Source organism: Salmo salar, chromosome ssa05 (assembly GCF_905237065.1).
Source record: "Salmo salar chromosome ssa05, Ssal_v3.1, whole genome shotgun sequence".
NCBI lineage: Eukaryota > Metazoa > Chordata > Actinopteri > Salmoniformes > Salmonidae > Salmo > Salmo salar.
In genome coordinates this window covers 79032238-79056840 of record NC_059446.1, presented here as the reverse complement: position 1 = coordinate 79056840, position 24603 = coordinate 79032238, and the positions used below count along the sequence as shown (strand labels likewise).

The following is a 24603-nucleotide window of genomic DNA, read 5'->3' as shown; positions in this document are numbered from 1 at the left end:
TTGGTTGTTTAGCAGCAAAACCGACACGTGCGCAATTATGGGGCGAAACACGTGGTTGGCTTAGACTATTGACAACATGTAAACTATATTTCATCTCCAAATGTTTATAAAAAACAAATACATTTGCACAATGAGCATTTGTCTCTCAAATACATTGTTACAGTTATTGGTTAGCTAGATAGCTAATTGTAGCCGTATTAGCATAGATGTGAAATCAGTCAAAACGCCTCAACAAGACATGGTATCAAGAACAAGATAAAAACTTACTCAAATGAGACACCTAAAGTACTATTCCCCACATGGCAGCTTGTTATATTACCTTAAATGACATTAGATGTGGCATATTTGTATAAGAAGCTATGCTTGTGCTGTATTCTTTAAACCACCATAACCACCATTAAAACACCATCCTCCCCTTTAAATGTACAGCGCTTTTGTGTGTTGCCTCCATTTTGAGGCTTGACAAATAGTTAGATGATCACAACATTTCAACCAATGAGTTAGATTCATAAACAATAAACTAATGATTTACACTCTATTCATTACATATAAACCCTTGGTAGGGAATGAGGTGGGATCTAATTACATGCAAATAGGTCCACAATGTATTGTTTATTGAAGGCAAACGGAAAAATGTATGAGAAGTTAAAACATTTGTATGTGTGTATGCGTATAGAAACATCATTTGAACCAGCATCTGAGCCAGGCTGGGCCTCCTCCCTGCGGCAGCCAGACTACCATCCCCAGCAGCAGGAGCACCTTGAACCCCAGGGAGAGGGAGAGCAGGAGCAGCAGCGGAGGGGCCTCCCCAGAGACCTGCACCTGCCTGGGGGGCAGCATGTACAGGGTGGCCTGGTCCTTCCCCAGGGGGTTGGAGGCACTACATGTGTACTGCTGCCCAGGGAGGACGTCCCGGAGCTGGCTGGTGGTGTGATGTTGCTCGAGGGACTCCTGGGAGAGGGGCGAGATGTCGAACCCTTCCATGTGCTCGTCAGGCCCCAGCCACTGGACGTCAGGTAGGGGAGAGCCCTGGACACGACACTGAGCCCTGTAGCCAGCTTCCTCACTGCCCTCCACTGACAGTCCCAGGATTCGTGGGGCAGCTAACCATGAAAGCCATGGCAAACACAGACACCCCAAATCAATACAATCATATCCATGAAATACGCATAAATCCATCTACAATTAGACAAACAAACAAACCCATACAGAGTTGACATATTAGATCACTTTCAAGGTCTAAAACAAACTGTGTAGTACTACATTCTACAGTGTACTCATCATATACAGAATCCCCCTACCCTCCACTCTAAGCCGTGTGCCCATCTTATCCTCGTAGCTGGCGTGTGCGTGTCCGGGGACCTCCACACGGCAGTAGTAGCGTCCGTTGTCCTGCAGGGCGGCGCTGTTGATGCGCAGGGAGAGGTCGTGCTCTCGGGGGTTCCCCTCCAGGCGATAACGTTGGTCCTGCTGGGGGTCTGGCTGGCAGGTCCTGGCCCCGGTGGGAGAGGAGCAGTGGTACAGCACCGTAGAGCCCTGGCCGTGGCCCAGCCGCCACACCACCTGCAGGGAGGAGTGCAGCGTGTGGTGGGGGTGGGTGAAGGAGCAAGGCAGCACCACCGGGTAGCCCTCCATGGCACGCACCTCCGCCTGAACCTTCATGGACCAGCCGTCATCGTTCGAAGCAGCGCCCAGGGCTGGATGTGTCATAATACATGTTATTAATGCTCAGGACAGATGGAGAGCTGGAGCTGATATATGATACTTTAAATTGCACAGTGATACACAGTTTGTATTACTGTGCAATTTAAAGTATGTTTAATCAAACTTCAACTATGGTTTTAAAAACACATTTTGAAAACTGGAATCGTTCTGTATTCCTGTAAGCAAAATGTCAATCTGATAGTGGTGTCCAAATCGGTCATGCTTTGAAAATGAGGAAGTTCACTTTGATCTAACTTTGCTTTCTGTTTTCCATTTCCTTCTGATAAAAACAGTGCAAAATTATATCACTGAATAGTGTGACCCCACAGTTTGTCTGACAAATATTTGATCCACATATGCTGTAGTCGCGAGTCCATCTGTAACCTACTTACCTTCCATGAAACACAATAGGAGATTCACCATTCTGCAGAGTGACCGGGTGTCCATGCTTGAGACTGCTGTGTTAAGGATAGCATATGCAGCGAGGATTCTATGTTTGTCTCCTCACCTGACTCACTGTTTCTCAGACACTGTCCCGTGGCTGCCAGTCATTCCAGTACAGATCATATGAGATTCTAAAGCGTATTTCCCTCATCTAACACACTGTCCTATACACAAAAATTATTCACACCACTTGACTTTTTCCACATTTTGTTGTGTTACAAAGTGGGATTAAAATGGATTTCATTGTTGGTCAACGATCTACACAAAATACTCTGTCAAAGTGGAAGAATAATTATGAAAAAATGTATTCATAAAAATAAATAAACACTAATATATCTGATTTGATAAGTATTCAAGCCTGAGTTAATACATGTTAGAATCACCTTTGGCAGCGATTAAAGGTGTGAGTTTTTCTGGGTTTGAGTCTTTCTCTCTAAGAGCTTTGCACCCCTGGATTGAACAATATGTGCACATTTTATTATTTTTTGAAATCTTTAAGTTCTGTCAAGTTGGTTGTTGATCATTGCTAGACAGCCATTTTCAAGTCGCCATACATTTTCAAGATGATTTCAGTCAAAACTTTAACTAGGCCACTCAGGAACATTCACTGTCGTCTTGGTAAGCAACTCCAGTGTATATTTTGTCTTGTGTTTTAGGTTATTGTCCTGCTGAAAGGTGAATTTGTCTCCCGGTGTCTGGTGGAAAGGAGTTTAGAAAGGATTTTGCCTATGTTTAACTCTCTTCGTTTTCTTTTGTTTTTTTTTATCATAACTTCCTTGTCCTCAAAACATGATGCCGCCACCACCATGATTGATAATATGAGGAGTGGGACTCAGTAATGTGTTGTGTTGGATTTTCCCCAAACATAATACTTTGTATTCAGGACAAAGTCAATTTCTTTGCCACATTTTTTTGCTGTTTTACTTTAGAGCCTTATTGCAAACAGGATGCATGTTTTGAAATATTTTTAATCTGTACAGGCTTCCTTTTCACTCTGTCAATTAGGTTAGTATTGAGGAGTAACTACAATGTTGTTGATCCATCCTCAGTTTTCTCCTATCAAATAGTTTTCTCCTATTTTATTATTATCTATATGTTTACCTTTATTTAACTAGGCAAGTCAGTTAAGAATTTTTTTTAATTTATAATGACGGCCTACACCGGCCAAACCTGGACGACGCTGGGACAATTGTGTGCCGCCCTATGGACTCCCAATTACGGGCCACTTTAATAATGGAACACTAGTCTATTTAATAATGTATACATACTGCTTTACTCATTTCACATGTATATACTGTATTCTATTCTACTGTATTTTAGTCTATGCCACTCTGACATTGCTCGTCTTAATATTTATACATTTCTTAATTCCATTCTTTTACTTTTAGATTTGTAGTTGTAAATGAGAACTTGTTCTCAACTGGCCTACCTGGTTAAATAAATGTGAGAAAAAAATAAAACAATTTGTGTGTATTGTGAATTCTTAGATACTACTGCACTGTTGGAGCTAGGAACACAAGCATTTCGCTACACCCACAATAACATCGGCTAAATATGTGTATGTGACCAATACAATTTTATTTGATGTAAACTCTAACTGTTTTAAAATCACCTTTGGCCTCATGGTGAAATCCATGAGCGGTTTCCTTCCTCTCTGGCGACTGAGTTAGGAAGGACGTCTGTATCTTTGTAGTGACTGGGTGTATTGATACACCATCCACAGTGTATTTAATAACTTCACCATGCTCAAAGGGATATTCAATGTCTGCTTTTTATTTTATTTATACCCATCTACCAATAGATGCCCTTCTTTGCAAGGCATTGGAAAACCTCCCTGGTCTTTGTGGTTGAATCTGTTTTTGAAATTCACTGCTCAACTGAGTGACCTTACAGATAATTGTATGTGTGGGGTACAGAGATGAGGTAGTCATTCAGAAATCATGTTCAACACTATTATTGCACACAGAGCAAAGTATTATGTGACTTGTTCAGCACATTTTTAGTCCTGAATTGATTTAGGCTTGCCATAACAAAGGGATTGAACACTTATTGACTCAAGATATTTCAGCTTTTCATTAAAAAAAAATACTGAACAAAAATATAAACGCAACATGCCGCAATTTCAAAGATTTTACAGAATTACAGTTCATGTAAGGGAATTGGTCAATTGAAATAAATTCATTAAGCCCTAATCTATGGATTTCACATGACTGGGAATACAGATACTGTATGCATCTGTTGGTCACAGATACCTTAAATAAAAACTAGGGGCGTGGATCAGAAAACCAGTCAATATCTGGTGTGACCACCATTTGCCTCATGCAGCACGACACATCTCCTTCACATAGAGTTGATCAGGTTGTTGATTGTGGCCTGTGGAATGATGTCCCACTCCTCTTCCACGGCTGTGGGAAGTTACTGGATATTGGCGGGAACTGGAACATGCTATCGTACACGTTGATCCAGAGAATCCCAAACATGGTCAATGGATGACATGTCAGGTGAGTATGCAGGCCATGGAAGAACTGGGAAATGTTCAGCTTCCAGGAATTGTGTTCAGATCCTTGCAACATGGGGCCGTGCATTATGCTGAAACATGAGGTGATGGCGGAGGATGAATGGCACCACAATGGGCCTCAGGATCTCATCACGGTATCTCTGTGCATTCAAATTGTCATCAATAAAATGCAATTGTATTCTCCGTCCATAGCTTATGTCTGCCCATACCATAACCCCACCGCCACCATCGGGCACTCTGTTCACTAACAGGGATGTAAACAAATTTGTGCGTATGGAACATTTCTGGGATCTTTGATTGCTGCTCATGAAACATGGGACCAGCACTTTATATATTGCGTTTTATATTGTTATTCAGTGTCATTTGTAAAAATTTCTAAAAACATACTTCCACTTTGACATCATGGAGTATTGTGTAATCAATTTTAAATTCAGGCTGTAACACATCAAAATATGGAACAAGTAAAATGGTGTGAATACTTTCTGAAGGTGCTGTAGGGCTATTATATTGCTCAATTCTCACTAGACTAAACTGAGGTCCTCTATTGTTCCAGTCGTAATGCTTTCTATAATAGATACCAAGTAAAGAGGCTCAGGAAACATATCTTAAATTCACATAATAGGCCTAAAGAAATGATACACTTCCATTTTTAATGCACTTAGGCTCAGCCAAGCCCTCATACTTGTTTCACAGTAAGCACTTTTGGAGCTAAACAGGAAATGGCTATTCTCATGTTGTACATTTCACAACTCTGTTTCCTGATTTGAGGCATTGTGTTGGTAGAAATTCCTCTCTGTGACTTGACTTTCTTTCTCTCCAGTGCTAGTGGGATACGTATATATTTGATTACCTTTAGGATGTTGCAGGCTCAACTCTTCTCTCTCTTCTCTGTCATTACAGGTAGGCCAAACTCCAGGTTTAGCTATTTCTATTCAGATTGTTTTTCATTTTGGTGAAACATTCCTATTTAAGCTTTAGCATTGTTGAATCATTTGGGAATAAAGGAATTAAGGTAATTATCCCTCTTTAGTGTTGTAATATTGATGAGTTTATGTTTATATAGTATCATAAGAGATGATTTGTTGATCCTTTTGGGTAGTGACTTGTGTGTTTAAATAAAGTACAACAGAATATCAACAAGGAGCAATAGACTGCCAGTTGAACCAATTAGAATACAATATATTGCCAGTTGAACCAATTAGAATACAAGTTTTAAAAACCACTTGAGACCATCAGAAAAAACAAACATGAAATATCCTTAATATGGTTGATTTCTCTAATTTCTCTAATTGTGAACTAATATTCCTCCCACTAGGCACCTTCTCACAGCCGTGGTCCATGACAGTTCCCCCTGTAGTGAATAGCACCATAGGAGGAGATGTGGTCCTACCCTGTTCCTTCACCCACCCCAAGCAACAAGACTACCCCAAAGACATCACAGTTCAGTGGATCACCAGACAATTCCATGATAAGCCCTTCTTCCAATGCAAGGTGACAAATGTTACTACAGGTGGAATGAATGAATGCTCAGTTCCAGAGTCATACCAACGCTTCTCAGTCAAAGGAGACCCTAAGCAGAGGGATCTCTCTCTCCTCATCAGAGATCTGGCGGTCACAGACAATGGAGTATACTTCTGCAGAGTGGAGCTGGACTATTACTGGGGTGATGGGAAGTGGCAGACTGCCAGCGGCACACAGCTCAATATCATTGGTAACGGTCTCACTACGTTGTCAGCAATAAAATCTTTTTTATTGAGGGTCTGGTGGTCTAGGAATATGACACTTTTTAACACAATGATACTCATGCAAGGTTTGTGCTTTGTCCCTAGCTAAGGCCCAGATTCTCAGCCTGTCTTGGGTAGAGGCGTCCCTCGGACCAGGCAACGGGAGCCTCAGGTGTGTAGTTGAGGGGAACCCCCCATCCACCATCACCTGGTTCTCCTCCTCTAAGGGCAACATAGACCCAGGTGTCAGCACCATAGGAACCCACCCATTTCAGTGGACCAGTTCAATCCCCTTCTTCACCCAGGAAGTGTACACCTGCAGGGCAGAGAACAGCCTGGGGAGGGCAGAGAGACGGTTCCCCCCTGGACCCACTGCGCTGACCGTAGCCCTCTCTGTGTGTGGGGTCCTGCTTCTCCTGCTGCTCCTTGGCATGGCTTTATTTTACCTGGGAAAAAGAGGTGGGTGATCTCTGTAAAAAAAAAAAAAATACTAGTTTAGATATGATATTTTTGGTGTATTTACAGATTCATATACTATCTCTGGTCTTTTCCAAAAGGATACCTGAGATTCTGCAATTCAGAAAAGATTAAGCAGCAATCTGAGTTGTGCACAGATCCTGCTATAGGTAAGGGGTCTTACTCTTTTCTAGACAATCTGAGTCTTTGAATAGTATTTCTGATCAGTAATCATTTTTCCTCATATGAAAGGGCAGAGTTTGAGTTGAAAGCCAGTTTAAGTGGTAGGCTATTCAGTACATTTTTACATTTATGTCATTTAGCAGACGCTCTATCCAGAGTGACTTACAGGAGCAATTAGGGTTAAGTGCCTTGCTCAAGGGCACATCGGCAGATGTTTCACCTAGTTTGCTCAGGGATTCGAACTGGCCCAACACTCTTAACCCGCTAGACTACCTGCTGCCCCATTATTCACTATCTCCCTATGTACCACTCCATCAGCTTTACTTGTCTACGGCCCACTCATTGTCTGTGTATTCTACACCCTCTTCTCCCGTATCCTTCAATCCCTGCCTGCTGTCCCAACTACACCTCTGTAGAAGTGGGCAAAAAGATTGGGTTCAGTGTCGAGTCTGAGCATAGCTCTTCATGTCCTCTCATTCAGTCATAAACTTTGTGCGCCACAGCAGTTTACATTTGTACATTTTACTTCCCTGTTTCTAAAGCTGTGGTCAGTGAAACCTCTATCTACGCCAATGTCTCAGAAATGGGTGAGTGGACAAGACCGTAAAGGATTTGCTGATGGTTCAGATCTGTAATGTGTCACATAGTTTCTTACTGTCGTTCTCTGCACAAACAGAAAGCCCACGGTCGTTGTATAAACATGATTCACCAGAAGATGGCAACATGGAGCTAAATCTGGTATACTCAGACGTTCAATTGAATACCACCACTCAATGTAGGTATTCAATTATTGCAATTTTGGGTCATGAATTCCATAGGTATACCACTAAGTACCAGAACCAGCTCAGATAAGCTTGTGAAATTGCCCTCTTTTCTTTTAAGCACCCCAAAGAAGCTCTCGTGTCCCCATACCAGATGAAGGTGAATTATTTTTAGTGCTTTTCTTGAAGTGACACAAGAAAGTCTAAGATTGCATAATACAGTTGAGACAGCACTGTCCTTAACATGACATGACATAACATGATATAACGCCAACCCTTCACTTTCATTGTCATTCCATTATTCTGATTATGCTGTCCATTGTCATTTCAGGTGTCCACTATGCTATTGTGAAGCTAGGGTGGGTGAACTGCCGAGGCACAACAGAGAGAATGTAACTCTAGAGGTATGTCATAATGAAACTGACCTCCCTCATTCTGACAGACATTTCCCAAGACACCTTCAAAAGTAATCAACAAGAGTTTGGCAGTCAATCTTATTGCCATTGTTCACAACATTGGGACAACTTGGTAGATTCCGTTTTTATATTGTTATTCTTATGGAGGTGCAACTACATAATTGCCCTACAAGTGTTATCGTAACTGTATTGTTATTGTAATTGTCAAAAATGTTACTCAATAACAATTGTTATTGTTCTGTAGCGCCATTACAACATTATACTTCTGGGTTTCCTTTTAAACACACATCACATGAACCCAAAGCGGAACTCCAGTGCAGTCATTCACCTCAACCACCACAGAACCAGCTGATGCTATCTGGGCAAAACCTGAGTGTAGCTGTAGTTGTGTGGTCAACCACCGGCTCTGCAAGGAACTCTGGACTCAAACTACTGAAGGGTTTTCTCATATTGGTGTAGAATAATAATCATCATAATATTCAGAATAATACATAGTATTTATATAGCATTTTTCAAGGACGCAAAGTCGCTTGGGTCCATGTGGTGCATCACTAAACGAAACTAAACGTCCCTGCAGAACCATGAAGCAGAAAGAGTGTGGTGCATTTGTACATGTAAATGTATTGGTTTCCTTTGGCTGCAGTGTTTGTGATGTTCTCAAAGTGTCATGGAGGATGTAGCTCCTCTGGACCACAAGCAGAGTAACTCATTCAGGTTCTTCAGATTGTACAGCTGATGCATAAGACTGTTTGGCTCGCCATGGTAATGTCCTTTTAGGGTGTGGTTTGGTTCCCATATCTGGCTTCACTTGCTCATAGGGAGACTAGGCCTACTGGTATGCACAGCCAGAGTGTGTGTGTGTGTGTGTGTGTGTGTGTGTGTGTGTGTGTGTGTGTGTGTGCGTGTGTGCGTGTGTGCGTGTGTGCGTGTGTGCGTGTGTGCGTGCGTGCGTGCGTGTGTGTGCCTTTATGTGGTAAGGTTTTCTAAGCACTCTTTCCCATTCTGCTCTGTAGCCGTCGCGGGACGTGGTGACAGAGAAGAGCATCCTGCCATCATCTCCATGGTAACAGCTGTTTATGGATGGGGGCTGCCAGAAACAAAACCCTACTGCTGTAAAGCATTGAAATATGAAAAACTCCTTCCTGATGGGGTTCAGTCTTACTTCATTTCTATCCATTTTGTTATGTAGCTTGATTGACATGGGCCTAACATCTGTGCTTAGTTGGTTATTTTTTGTAAGTGTCTGTGGGTGCCTAGGAACAGTGGGTTAACTGGCTTGTTCAGGGGCAGAACGACATAATGATGATGTTTAAACCATGAAGATGTAAATACTACACTACACTGAATCTATTTTAGCATGGCATGGGGTAGTCCCATTAGTGCAGTCCCCTTGGGATAGGATGGAGGGCCTATAGTTTAACACCTGTTGACCCCACATGGTTACCAATTCAACCGCAAAACCTACATTAGGTCTGACCTTAAAGTAATGTGAGCATCTTGCTTGCTTGTGCATTGTGGGTGGAAAAATGCTTCAATTAACCTGGGACAAATACAATTCAGCTGTCGATAGAGTAGGAGGTCGAATAGGTATGGCTCTATGGTGCAGGCTACAATGATATAGGGCCGAAAGTGTCATTAACAATAGAAGGAATAGGTTTGATGAACTTCAAACATATTCACATTGATTGCCACGTGCTTAATCAACTTCTACAGATCAACTTCAACCATCATGTGAACACTATTTAGGTGGAGACTGTAAATGCTTCATTATTTACATCCATAACACACGCGGTGACGCTGCCAGTAGCATGCGGCTAGAAATGAGACCCAATTGTGCGTGAGTGATTTGCGGACAATACGTATTTTGATAGCACTTTCTCTTCCAGTCAGTCATTTTATGTCCATGGGCGAGTTCGTTTTTCTTTGCCCGGTGTGTCGGGTGCGGGGACTTTACACATTTTAGTCCATTCCATTGGTCCTTAAATACATTCACCACTCACCTGGGGCCATGCAAAACGAACTGGCCCATTGAGTAAAAGCAACATTGTAGCTGTTGAAGTTGAAAAATGCTACTGTTTACTGGAAACCCCACCCCAACTGAACCTCACCCTGGATGAAATATGGTTTCCACGAGTTACCACAGCCGCAAAGTCTAAATTGACTATCGTAAAAAAAAACTCTAATTGTGCTTTTTGGTCTTAATTTAAGGTTACGGTTAGGCATACGGTTAGCAGTGGGGTTAGGATTAGGTTTAAAATCACATTTTAAGAAGATTTGTAGAAACAGGCGGGGTTTATGACTTTGTGGCTGTGGTAACTAGTAACGACCATGAAGTAGACGGAGCACAGTAGTAGCAGCTGCCTGTGTTTCCTGGGCCACGATAAACTGTAGTCTAGACTATTTACACTGTATTTTATTTATACATATCAAAATGTCTCATACTGTTGTTACTACCACTACCACGACGACATCGTCTTCAGGCGAAGGGTTCTTGAACTTGGGCTATACTCGCTCTGTACAAGGATTACTGAAAATCGCCCAAGTGGTAAGAGCTTTTGATCAGATGTTCTGCACAGAATTATAAAATATTTTGTACGTTATTATTTTTTATGTTGGGGTTGGGTTGTATTTTATATTGCTTACTGTCTGCTGTCTGCTGTCTTCGTGATCTTTAATCCAAAACGTGGAGAATGCACTCAAAAGCTGAGGATAAAGGGGAGCGAGGTGCGTAACAGAAACTCTGATTCATTCGTATGCTACTAGCAGAAGTGGAAAAAGTACCCAATTGTTGTAAAAGTAAAGATACCTTAATAGAAAATGACTCAAGTAAAAGTGAAATTCACCCAGTAATATATTATTTGAGTCAAGGCTAAAAGTATTTTTACTTAAGTACCTTACACCACTGTCTAGGTGGCTTTCTCTGACGGTTAGGCTACTACACAAAACATTAACATGCAAACATGAATTAGGCCAATTCCAGTGGAAACCAATAGCCTTTATAACCTGAATTAGGCCTATATCAGTGGAAACCAATAGCCTTTATGACCTGAATTAGGCCTATACCAGTGGAAACCAATAGCCTTTATAACCTGAATTAGGCCTATACCAGTGGAAACCAATAGCCTATATAAAAACTACAAGTTTAGTGGAGCCCCCCCCCCTCCAAATATTGAGCTGTGCATTAACTCTCCATGAGGCAAGTGCGCAGGTGATACCGGCCACAGTCAGATCAACATCCAGTTTTGATTGAGATGTACAGTAATTGTTTGATATATTGGAAGTCTAGGCAGATTAGAGTTTTGTTGTTGTTGATTTCTGTAATGCAGGAACTTGTCCCACTGTGTATGGTGATGTCATATTGCTGTCTACCTTCAAATAAATGAATGCTTATCATTATCTTCAGAATGTCAGAATTTCGTAATTAATGTCACTTTATTACACCTTCATAACAAAGGTTGTGAAATCAGGGAAATCACACCTTCATAACAACGGTTGTGAAATCAGGGGAGAACGAACGTTGTCTGTTCTCCCCTCTTTATGTCTGTGTTTGCACAGTAGAATACAGTGGTTTGCATCTTAATCTTCACTACTTTTCTGTTACAGGCTTGCTTATTTATAGTCATCACAGGAATGATGGTGGTGTTTCAGAGGAAAAATGGAGGAAGCTGGTTATGGGTGTTATTTCCTGTTTACAGAAGTGTTTAGTTGCTAATGGCGTTCAGCCTATCCCTTGTGGTTTAATAATGTCAATGATGTTCCATATACCCTGCAACTGCCCTACAATATGAAGCAATAAAGCATGTTTAACAGCATGTGAACGGGAAAATTGTGAACCTTGAACATTAGCCATGTGAGAGCTGGTGTCACGTCCTGACCAGTGAAGGGGTTATTTGTTCTTATAGTTTGGTCAGGACGTGGCAGGGGGTATTTGTTTTATGTGGTTCAGGGTGTGTTTGAGTATGTGTTCATGTAGAGGGGTATTTGATTTATTAGTCCGGGGTTTTTTGGTTAGTTCTATGTTGTTAGTTCTATGTCTGTGCTAGGGTATTGTATTTCTAGGTTTAGGTAATGGGGATTGTCTATCGTTGCCTCTGATTGAAGGTCCTATATTTAGGAGTCTGTTTGTTTTGGTTTTGTGGGAGATTGTTCTTTGTATTGCTGTGTGAGCCTACAAGACTGTTTGTCGTCAGTTTATCGTTTTTCGTGTTTGTTTTGGTTTAATAAAAATGAGCATTACATTTTACATTTTAGTCATTTAGCAGACGCTCTTATCCAGAACGACTTACAGTAGTGAATGCATACATTTCATACATTTTTTTTCTCCGTACTGGTCCCCCGTGGGAATCGAACCCACAACCCTGGCGTTGCAAACACCATGCTCTACCAACTGAGCCACACGGTCACGTACCCGCTGCGCCTTGGTCCATCTATTACGACAATCGTGACAGCTGGGTTGTGTTGAAAACTAGATTCTGGATCTGGACCAACCTACTGTTACCAGAATTTTTTTAATTTTTTTTATTTCACCTTTATTTAACCAGGTAGGCCAGTTGAGAACATGTTCTCATTTACAACTGCGACCTGGCCAAGATAAAGCAAAGCAGTGCAACACAAACAACAACACAGAGTTACACATGGAATAAACAAATGTACAGTCAATAACACAATAGAAAAAAAGTCTATATACAGTGTGTGCAAATAGCGTGAGGAGGTAAGGCAATAAATAGGCCATAGTAGCAAAGTAATTACAATTTAGCAGATTAACACTGGAGTGATAGATGAGCAGATGATGATGTGCAAGTAGAGATACTGGTGTGCAAAAGAGCAGAAAAGTAAATAGAAACAATATGGGGATGAGGTAGGTAGATAGGGTGGGCTATTTACAGATGGACTATGTACAGCTGCAGCGATCAGTTAGCTGCTCAGATAGCTGATGTTTAAAGTTAGGGAGGGAAATATAAGTCTCCAGCTTCAGTGATTTTTGCAATTCGTTCCAGTCACTGGCAGCAGAGAACTGGAAGGAACGGCGGCCAAAGGAGGTGTTGGCTTTGGGGATGACCAGTGAGATATACCTGCTGGAACACGTGCTACGGGTGGGTGGTGTTATGGTGACCAGTGAGATATACCTGCTGGAGCGCGTGCTGCGGGTGGGTGGTGTTATGGTGACCAGTGAGATATACCTGCTGGAGCGCGTGCTGCGGGTGGGTGTTGCTATGGTGACCAGTGAGATATACCTGCTGGAGCGCGTGCTGCGGGTGGGTGGTGTTATGGTGACCAGTGAGATATACCTGCTGGAGCGCGTGCTGCGGGTGGGTGGTGTTATGGTGACCAGTGAGATATACCTGCTGGAGCGCGTGCTGCGGGTGGGTGGTGTTATGGTGACCAGTGAGATATACCTGCTGGAGCGCGTGCTGTGGGTGGGTGGTGTTATGGTGACCAGTGAGATATACCTGCTGGAGCGCGTGCTGCGGGTGGGTGGTGTTATGGTGACCAGTGAGATATACCTGCTGGAGCGCGTGCTGCGGGTGGGTGGTGTTATGGTGACCAGTGAGATATACCTGCTGGAGCGCGTGCTGCGGGTGGGTGGTGTTATGGTGACCAGTGAGCTGAGATAAGGCAGAGCTTTACCTAGCATAGACTTATAGATGACCTGGAGCCAGTGGGTCTGGCGACGAATATATAGCGAGGGCCAGCTGACTAGAGCATACAGGTCGCAGTGGTGGGTGGTATAAGGTGATTTGGTAACAAAACGGATGGCACTGTGATAGATTGCATCCAGTTTGCTGAGTAGAGTATTGGAAGCTATTTTGTAGATGACATCGCCGAAGTCGAGGATCGGTAGGATAGTCAGTTTTACTAGAGTAAGTTTGACGGTGTGAGTGAAGGAGGCTTTGTTGCGAAATAGAAAGCCGATTCTAGATTTGATTTAGGATTGGAGATGTTTAATATGAGTCTGGAAGGAGAGTTAGGTATTTGTAGACACCTAGGTATTTGTAGTTGTCCACATATTCTAGGTCAGAACCGTCCAGGGTGGTGATGCTAGTCGGGGGGGGGGAGCTGTTGGCCGGGGTAGCCAGGAGGAAAGCATGGCCAGCTGTAGAGAACTGCTTATTGAAATTTTCGATTACCATGGATTTACCTGGCCTCAGTGCAGTGGGCAGCTGGGAGGAGGTGCTCTTGTTCTCCATGGACTTTACAGTGTCCCAAAAGTTTTTGGAGTTAGAGCTACAGGATGCAAATTTATGTTTGAAAAAGCTAGCCTTTGCTTTCCTGACTGACTGCGTGTATTGGTTCCTGACTTCCCTGAACAGTTGCATATCGCGGGGACTATTCGATGCTATTGCAGTTCGCTATTGCAGACTAAGATAAATTTTTAACACAGGAGTTGCAGTGTTGATATGGTGCCAAAATGCTCCACGGTTGGAAACATACTGGGACATGGAAACAAATTGCTATTTGTCTGTGTGTTTGCAGGTAGCCCTCCTCATTGCGTTCCTGTGTGTACACTGTGCACGAGGTTGGACTGATTTCTCAGCCTTTCGGTACTTTGAGGTGGTGACGCTATGGTTCCTCATAGCCTTCCTCATCTTCTACCTCATGTACGTGTTCAGACTGCAGAGTAAGATCCCCTGTATCAACTGGACAATGACGGTGAGTGTCCCGGCAAATGACACGCCTATACACACACACACATTTACATTTTTTACATTTGAGTTATTTAGCAGACTCTTATCCAGAGAGACTTACAGTAGTGTGCATAATCTTTTAAAACTTTTTTTGTACTTTTTCCACAGACACGCGTTCCAACACTTATCTATACCATTCATTGTTTCAGGAGTTACTGCATTATGGCGTTGGGACCATCCTGGTCTTCATTGCCTCTATTGTTGCAGCTGTTAAGAGTGGAGGTGTGTCTGAACTAGAAGCTGGTTCGGTGAGTAACATAGCAGATGCTTTCCTGTTTTCTGGTGCTCCATTCCAGAGCTGAAGAATGTTCATTCATTTTATCTATCCTAGTATCTCAGTATTTAGCTGAAGATAATTTAGAGGCCCTGTTTGCAAAAATGGAACCTTATATCTAAGCTCTCCATAGTTTATTTCTGTTTGTTGTGTGGTGAGTGTGTGGGAATTCACTTTAAAGCAGGCCAAATGGTTATTAAAGGGGAGTGGAAACACTAGGCTTTAGAACACCAGTAAACTGGAACTGTAAATCACCATATTGGCATTGCTGCATCACTGGCAGGATTTCCCAAAAAAGACTGAATCTGAAAACTGTCTGAAAGACCATGAACTCTGCGTGCATTAATGAGCAAAATCTGCTGGTTTCAAACCACATCCGAAAATGTTATACATATTTTGAAAGCTGAGAAACAGCCCTTACAAATTATATTACATACAATAGCACCACATCAATCAAATGGTAATCAGTTAAGAAAAATCTGATAGGAAAATCTATGTTTTTTCCCCCAAACAACTGCCAATCAGAATAGTAATATGTTCTACTATGAATGAGTTCCAGACGTTTTAGTGAACGGTGGTATTTTACTAGAATTCTATGGAATGTTCTGTTATCAAACACTTTCTTATATGGATTGTATATTAAACATAAATGTGAACCAAAACATATTACAAATGGCATTTAGTCTTACATATGATAAGGAAAGACATACACAAGTAATATAATATGAATAAATCAAGAACCTTATTGAAAAAACTGAGGGGAATACATCGTCTCACTCAATCCTGAAAACAAAGTGCAAGTCACATCGAAAATTGGAATTACAAAATATGATAAGAATAAGGAACATTATAACAATAATTGGCTTTGACAACTTCAATTTCTTCTGCACATACATTCCACTAGGCTTATAGCCTTATACAGGAAGAGTCAGAATGGGAACAAATTAAAAGCATGCAAGAGAACTGACCAGCCAGTAGTTCAGATTGTCACTGAAGACTAGGAGTCCCTTTACTAGTTAGTGCCTATGTCTGCAATGAGTCACACTCACTGGAGTACCACAACCTAAAATAATTGATCCCCCTACAATGCATAACTACTTGCCCTTGCATTCTGGTGCAACACAAACAAACCACGTCATAATCTCCTTTCTATCTTTCCTGTAACAAATCCAACAATTTCTAGAGTTGTCCTCCAGTACAATGAAGTTCATCTAGGCTGTGAGGGTGTGGTTGTCCCTTGGCCCTGTCTGCAGCCTAAGCAGCATGTTGTCCAGTCTCTACAGCCGCTGTCTTCCTTGGCCCTGTCTGCAGCCTAAGCAGCATGTTGTCCAGTCTCTACAGCCGCTGTCTTCCTTGGCCCTGTCTGCAGCCTAAGCAGCATGTTGTCCAGTCTCTACAGCCCCTGTCTTCCTTGGCCCTGTCTGCAGCCTAAGCAGCATGTTGTCCAGTCTCTACAGCCCCTGTCTTCCTTGGCCCTGTCTGCAGCCTAAGCAGCATGTTGTCCAGTCTCTACAGCCCCTGTCTTCCTTGGCCCTGTCTGCAGCCTAAGCAGCATGTTGTCCAGTCTCTACAGCCCCTATCTTCCTTGGCCCTGTCTGCAGCCTAAGCAGCATGTTGTCCAGTCTCTACAGCCCCTATCTTCCTTGACTCTGTCTAGCTAGCTAGCTGCAAATTGAATCAGACACTAGCCAGTTGATTTTAGCTCTTAGCTAATGCCAATGACAAATGCTCTTCAAATTGCCAGTATGAGCATTTCATTTTTTACAGTTAGTGAACACAACATTAACATGGAAAAGGACAAGAGAAGAGCTAGCTAAATCAACAAAATAGCTAGCTAGTTACCTCAGCTTGGCTGACTGTCTACTCGGCTTCTTATCAAATTAATTTAATTTCACAGACTCATCTTATCAATCAAAAAAAATACTCTAAAATGTAAATTTTATAATTACCAACATAAAAATGCATTCTATACAGTTTCTTGCCTTAAAAACCTGTTAGGGACAGACGTTCCGCTAGCGGAACGCCTCACCAATATCCAATGGTAGAGCGTGGCGCGAAATACAAATACCTTAAAAATGCTATAACTTCAATTTCTCAAACATATGACTATTTTACACCATTTTAAAGACAAGACTCTCATTAATCTAACCACATTGTCCGATTTCAAAAAGGCTTTACAGCGAAAGCAAAACATTAGATTATGTCAGGAGAGTACCCTGCCAAAAATAATCACACAGCCATTTTCAAAGCAAGCATATATGTCACAAAAACCAAAACCACAGCTAAATGCAGCACTAACCTTTGATGATCTTCATCAGATGACACTCCTAGGACATTATGTTATACAATACATGCATGTTTTGTTCAATCAAGTTCATATTTATATAAAAAAAACAGCTTTTTTACATTAGCATGTGATGTTCAGAACTAGCATACCCACCGCAAACTTCCGGTGAATTTACTAAATTACTCATGATAAACATTTACAAAAAAAAACATAACAATTATTTTAAGAATTTTAGATACAGAACTCCTTTATGCAATCGCGGTGTCAGATATTTAAATAGCTTTTCGGCGAAAGCACATTTTGCAATATTCTGAGTAGATAGCTCGGCCATCACAGGCTAGCTAATTTGACACCCACCAAGTTTGGTGCTCACTAAACTCAGAATTACTATAAGAAAAATTGGATTACCTTTGCTGTTCTTCGTCAGAATGCACTCCCAGGACTTCTACTTCAACAACAAATGTTGTTTTGGTTCGAAATAATCCATAGTTATATTGAAATAGCTCCGTTTTATTCGTGCGTTGAGGTCACTATCCGAAGGGTGACACGCGGGCGCATTTCGTGACAAAAAAATTCAAAATATTCCATTACCGTACTTCGAAGTATGTCAAACGCTGTTTAAAATAAATTTTTATGCTATATTTCTCGTAAAATAGCGATAATATTCCAACCGGGCGACGTTATATTCATTCAAAGACTGAAAGAAAAACATGGAGTCATCTCGTGGACGCGCACTCCAGGTCATTGTTCCCTGCCTGACCACTCACAAAAACTCCTGCTGTTTTTCGCCCAGAGACTGCAGACTCATTCCACTTTCTGGCGCCTTCTGAGAGCCAATGGAAGCCTTAGAAAGTGTCACGTTACAGCACAGATGCTGTAATGTCGATAGAGATGCAACAGAAGGACAACAAATTGTCAGACAGGGCACTTCTTGTATGGAATCTTCTCAGGTTTTGGCCTGCCATATGAGTTCTGTTATACTCACAGACAGCATTCAAACAGTTGTAGAAACTTTAGAGTGTTTTCTATCCAAATCTACTAATTATATGCATATTCTAGTTTCTGGGCAGGAGTAGTAACCAGATTAAATTGGGTACGTTTTTTTATCCGGCCGTGAAAATACTGCCCCCTATCCCAAACAGGTTAATATTTTTGTCCTGGTATCAATGACAAAGCTATCAAAGTTGTGAGAAACTTTTCAGGTCCAGTGGAGACAAGGCGTCTCCTGGTGTCAGCATTGGCGTCAGTCGTTACTATAGCAATTCAAGATGGCGCTACTCGAATAAACGTTGTTCAATATCAAAATCCCAATTGAGCTGTTTCTATGTTAAATGCACATGTTTAGTATTAGTGGATGGAATACATCTCTTAACTTTACTTCCTAAAGTGTTTCCATTCACCTTTAAGGAGTTCACCCCATCCTGTCAAGTACAGTTTTGAGATCTAAAAAGTCAGTTAATCATTCTCCTAAAATGTTTTTTTCCTCTTACACTTGTACCCAGTAACCAGCTTGGGGACTTACAGCTGTCCCCTCAATGCTTGACAGATGACCAACGTGTAGGGTTTTTATAGGAGGATAATGAGGCATCTTTCTTGTTGACCTTTACAGGCATTTGGCTTCATCGCCACATTCCTACTGGCTGTCAGCATATGGACATCCTATAAGGTCACATGTGGTTCCCAGCCAACCAGTAAGTCTGAAATTCTTTTAAATCCTTATTGGGTTTTCCCTCAGTTGCCTAGCAACATGTACCGAGCCTTTGAAAGACAGACGCTCAACTGAAAAGGAATTCAATTTTAACCTGTAATCATATCATTAAATAGTTCCTCTTTTTACACTGGTGAATGATATCACTTTGCATATTTGCTACAGTGGAGCTTTCTTTTGCAACGCAGATCAGGAGTTAATTCCGTTCCATTTCCTGTGCTGCCGGCTATTACGTAGTGCTGTTACAAGGGCTAGGAAGGGCTTTTTGTTGTTAGTTGCCTCAACTTTGGTTAACTAGTGTTTCCTCTTTCCCCATCACTCTTCCTCTAACTCTAACTGTAGGTGCTTCTGTGTAAAACGGATCTATCATTTCTTCCCCTGAAGTACCAAGATGACTTCATTGTCAGTGTGCTGTGCGACAGTAACTTCTTACCCCAACAACTGGCCCGGGGCCCATTAAACAATCAGAACTTCAGTTTAGCCCGAGACTGGTTTCACTTCAGGATAGTTACAAGTTAGCCAGTTAACTTTGTTAAACACTCTATTTTGTACAATTTACAAAGAAAGCTTAAAGTAATTTCTCTTTCTTTGAGATACACCATCCTGATGACTGGTCAGTTGTTAGGGATAAGAAGTCACCTGTGTGTGCTTTGAAGAGCAGGCAGCTGTTGTTTCATATAAGTGCCTCCATAGTGTTTAAACTAAGGGCTAGGCTGAGAGCCAGACCAAACCACCCCTCCATCTTGAATGGTCGCTATTTGAATGCTTTGAAATCAAGAGGACATAAGCTGTTTTTCAGTGTTACCCAGAAGCTTTTTAGAGTTAGATATGTCAATGCCACCCCTGTTTACATTATTTATTTGAGAGCAAATTTTTATGATGATAAAATGTTGTGCTTTTATGTTCACGCTTACTATTGTATGTCTGTCACAGTATTATAGGCTGCTTATGAGAAGAATATAACAATAAAAATGTCAACCTTTATACAGCCTCACACTATCACGTGTATTTAAACATCTCTTCTTTATCTGATGTGTTTGAGTTTGTATATGGGTTTAGATTTCAAACATGCTTTTGTTTGACTGAAGCAAAAGGGAAACTCAACAGCATCCATGTCTCTGAATCCTTGTTTGTTGAAAATAAGACATTGAGACCAGTGGAGGCTCCTTAGAGGAGGAAGGGGAGGACCATCCTCAGTGAATTTCATAAAAATAGTGAAACATTAAGTTATCCTTTTTAGATAAAAACTATAAATATCTTCATGTCACCCCAAAAATTGATTAAAACACACTGTTTTGCAATGAAGGTCAACAGTAGCGTCAACAGCACTCTGTAGGGTAGCACCATGGTATAGCTGGAGGACAGCTAGTTTCCATCCTCCTCTGGGTACATTGACTTTAATACAAAACATAGGAGGCTTGTGGTTCTCACCCCCTTCCATAGACTTACATTAGTAATTATTTCAACTTCTGGAGAAAGACCTCCAACCTATCAGAGCTCTTGCAGCATGAACTGACATGTTGTCCACCCAATCAAAGGATAAGAGTATGAATCTAGTACTGCAAGCATAAACTACAGCTAGCTAGCACTGCTGTGAGTAGTTGACTCAAAGAGAAAGACAATAGTTGAGCAGTTTTGAAAAATTCAATTCTTAAATAAAGGAGACGCAAGAGTGAGCTAGCTATATTTCTTTTTTTTTTACTTACTTAGCTAGCGAATGCAGCTAGCTAGTTTAGCCTACTCAAACACCCGGCTCAAACAGAGAGAGGTGCTACGTTACCTAGCTGGCTATCCAACACTGGAACTCTTCCAAGTCAAGGTAAGCTTTTGGTTTTATTAATTTATTGCCACTGGGGCCCGCAGGTGTAACTGCTAAACTGTTTGCTAACTGTACACTGTTCTGCATGATTGTAGCAGGTTTACTAATGTGTTAGTTCTAGCAGTTGTGTAAAGTACTTAAGTAAAAATACTAATAAGTGTTTTTTGGGGGTATCTGTGCTTTAATATTTCTATTTTTTGACAACTTTTACTTCACTACATAACTAAAGACAATTATGTACTTTTTACTCCATACATTTTCCCTGACACCCAAAAGTACTCATTACATTTTGAATGCTTAGCAGGACAGGAAAACTGTCCAATTCACACACTTAGCAAGAGAACATCCCTGGTCATCCCTACTGCCTCTGATCTGGCAGACTTGACTCAACACATGCCTCGTTTATAAATGATGTCTGAGTGTTAGAGCATGCCCCTGGTTATCAGTAAATTTAAAAAACATGAAAAATTATGCAGTCTGGTTTGCTTTATAAGGAATTTGAAAACATTTATACTTTTACTTTTGATACTTAAGTATATTTTTGCAATTTCATTTACTTTTGATAACTAAGTATATTTAAAACCAAATACTTTGACTTTTACTTAATTAGTATCTTTACTTTTACTCAAGTATGAGAATTGGGTACTTTCTCCACCACTGAGTTCTAGTAGCTATGTTGACTTGACGTTGGCTAATATGGTGACAACGATGTAGGCTGTGTGTAGTGGTTATGATATGAAGGTTTGGCTTGGAAAGGTTTTTTCGCCTGGTCATAGAAAGCTGTTATGTTGTGCACAGAAGTTTTTTTAAAAAGCGAAGAAAAAAGGTGAGAGCGTAGATGCGAGAAGGAATTATCCAACGATCACAGGGCTCATGGGGTTTATATGTGGCTGCTATGAAAGTGAACTGTGTTTGTGTGTTAACAGGGGTGTATTTATTCTGTGAATTTTTGTTGTCCAATATAAACTCTTGTTTGCAACTGTTGGACTAATGATTACACCTCAGATCAGCTAGATGCAGGCAAGATTGTCACATTCAATACCGCCTTGCACAATGTCTGTCACCTTGATTACTCAAATTTCTCTCGACCTGTGCACCTACAGTACTTTGTAAACTTCCATTCTTAGGCTAGGATGTAGCAGCCTCATGATTGGTATAGGGAACATTAGAGTATCACGTAGTAGCCTAAACCTATCGATGTTACATTGAGCAGGGTGAATGGAAAATGAATGACAGTCATCCAATATGCTGTAATAGAAAAAAGGCCATGCTCATAAAAAACAATTGCATCCTCCTTCATCTTAAACGGCACCGACCGCCACTGGTTGAGAAGTTGTTGAACATAAAGCGTTTTCTCTCAGAGTGGTAGATACAAATAGTAGAACCGGATCCTTGACCTACATGCGCATTACTGTTTCTTATAGTATACTGTGTGTGTATATACACTAGCGTTCAAAAGTTTGCAAAGAAAAAGCCATATCTCAGACTGGCCAATAAAAGATTAAGATGGGAAAAAGAACACGGACACTGGACAGAGTTATGGCTTTTTCTTTGCAACTCTGCCTAGAAGGCCAGCATCCCGGAGTCGCCTCTTCACTGTTGATGTTGAGACTGGTGTTTTGCGGGTACTATTTAATGAAGCTGCCAGTTGAGGACTTGTGAGGCGTCTGTTTCTCAAACTAGACAATCTAATGTACTTGTCCTCTTGCTCAGTTATGCATCGGGGCCTCCCACTCCTTCTATTCTGGTTAGAGCCAGTTTGCGCTGTTCTGTGAAGGAGTAGTAGACAACGTTGTACAAGATCTTTAGTTTCTTGGCAATTTCTCCCATGGAATAGCCTTCATTTCCCAGAACAAGAATAGACTGACGAGTTTCAGAAGAAAGGTCTTTGTTTCTGGACATTTTGAGCCTATAATCGAACCCACAAATGCTGATTCTCCAGATACTCAACTGATGTAAAGGCCAGTTTTATTGCTTCTTTATTGAGAACAACAGTTTTCAGCTCTACTAACATAATTTCAAAAGGGTTTTCTAATGATCAATTAGCCTTTTAAAATGATAACCTTGGATTAGCTAACACAATGTGCCATTGGAACACAAAGTGATGGTTGCTGATAATGGGCCTGTGTACGCCTATATTCCATAAAAAATCTGTTGTTTCCAGCTACAATAGTCATTTACAACATTAACAATGTCTGCACTGTATTTCTGATCAATGTGATGTGATTTTAATGGACAAAAAAAGGGTTTTTCTTTAAAAAAACAAGGACATTTCTAAGTGACCCCAAACTGTTGAACAGCCCCCTTCCCCTATTCAAGTGTACAAAATTCCCAGCTGAAAATGTCCATACACTTCCATTAATGACCTGGGAAAGGTCCAAGACATTCCTGTGTTGCCGGGTGGGACATGGCCTAAACACAGGGAAATACTGATTAGTACCTCCTCCTCACTGTTCCCGGTGGAGGCAAGGGAATTCACTTTAAAGTACACACTCTTAGAAAAAAGGTTATGCAGCTGTCCCCATAGGAGAACCCCTTTTGGTTCCAGGTAGAACTCTTTTGGGTTACATGTAGAACCCTCTGTGGAAAGGGTTGTACACTCTTTTTTAAAAGAGGATGGATGGTATTATTACAGTTATGTTGTTGACAAAATCATGTCTTCCCGAGTTTCAGGCTTATGTGTTCATGTAAATGGTGGAGATATTCTTGATATTTTAAACTGCTGCTGCCCAAACTTTTCTGGTCTGATATCAACCTACTCTATTGGCACAGAGAGGCCTGGTGCAGAGAAACCTGCCAGGAATATGCCAGCAGAGACATTATGTGTGAGAATCAGAGACATCAGTACCACTACCCCCATGCAATATGGTGTCCATTGTTGGCCTGTTGATCAAACCCTCCATGAAAGCTCTGTTTGGTTTCAGCTACATACACGTCAGGAGAAGGCAGCCTAGTCCAGTCTAAGAAGGGAGAAGGAAAGGCGGATGGGAGGGAGGGAGCAGTGGAAGTGAGATGTCTGTGGAAACGTTGTTTGGGTTTGAGATGGGAGGCTAGTAGGGAGAACATGACTCACACTGTGCTGGCTCCAGCAGCCCTGCTCTCCCTGGGGCCCCATTTGTTTACTTTCAGCAGCCCAAAGTAGCAGCTTCATGTTCACCAACTGCATTTATTCTGACATGCTGTTCTATGAGCTCTCCATCTGCCTCACAATATAAGCTGAGGAAATAAATTCATCTTATTCAAAGTTTCATTAGTGGAGGTAATTTACATAAGCATGAGCTGGGGATAAAATCCATGGCACGACTGGTTTCAACCCACCCATATAATACAGAATCTCTGTAGTGAAACATCTGTCAATGTGCCCTTGAGCAAGGCACTTAACCCTAATTTCTCCTGTAAGTCGTTCTGGGTAAGAGCGTCTGCTAAATTACTAAAATGAAAAAATTAAGTAAAAAGGAGATATTGACTTTTTTTTATACAAAAATGAAAACTGCATTAAGATGATAGGCTTTGGATTTAGAATAGCAAAAATGACCTCAGGGATGATCATATTATGAATATCTTTGTGGTGGACCACTCCTTAAAAACGGTTTATATTACGGTTCGCATTCCCTAAAAGCAAT

The 24603-nt window shown here is 41.3% G+C and overlaps 2 protein-coding genes across 3 annotated transcripts; one reads left to right on the top strand and one right to left on the bottom strand.

Moving 5' to 3' along the window:
• Positions 1-593: 593 nt before the first annotated feature.
• Positions 594-2260, bottom strand: LOC106605966 (sialic acid-binding Ig-like lectin 15). The gene is made up of 3 exons (XM_014201990.2): positions 2097-2260; positions 1302-1697; positions 594-1103 (listed from the first exon to the last, which is right to left on the bottom strand). Exons 1-3 carry the CDS (start codon positions 2149-2151, stop codon positions 682-684), a joined length of 873 nt encoding a protein of 290 aa, XP_014057465.1. The 5' UTR covers positions 2152-2260; the 3' UTR covers positions 594-681.
• A 3161-nt stretch (positions 2261-5421) lies between these two features.
• On the top strand, positions 5422-20145 carry LOC106605965 (CKLF-like MARVEL transmembrane domain-containing protein 7). 2 transcript variants are annotated; one of them, XM_045719038.1, is made up of 11 exons: positions 5422-5566; positions 5982-6377; positions 6496-6849; positions 6948-7016; positions 7572-7616; positions 7706-7804; positions 7912-7950; positions 8122-8194; positions 9220-9269; positions 14681-14857; positions 15042-15101. In XM_045719038.1, exons 1-8 carry the CDS (start codon positions 5524-5526, stop codon positions 8184-8186), a joined length of 1110 nt encoding a protein of 369 aa, XP_045574994.1. In that variant the 5' UTR covers positions 5422-5523; the 3' UTR covers positions 8187-8194; positions 9220-9269; positions 14681-14857; positions 15042-15101. The 2 variants fall into 2 exon arrangements, with proteins under 2 accessions (XP_045574994.1, XP_045574995.1); XM_045719039.1 differs by lacking the exons at positions 5422-5566; positions 5982-6377; positions 6496-6849; ... (4 more) ...; positions 8122-8194; positions 9220-9269 and adding exons at positions 9303-10751; positions 19063-19144; positions 19504-20145 and having other exon boundaries at positions 15042-15140.
• The last annotated feature ends 4458 nt before the right edge of the window (positions 20146-24603 follow it).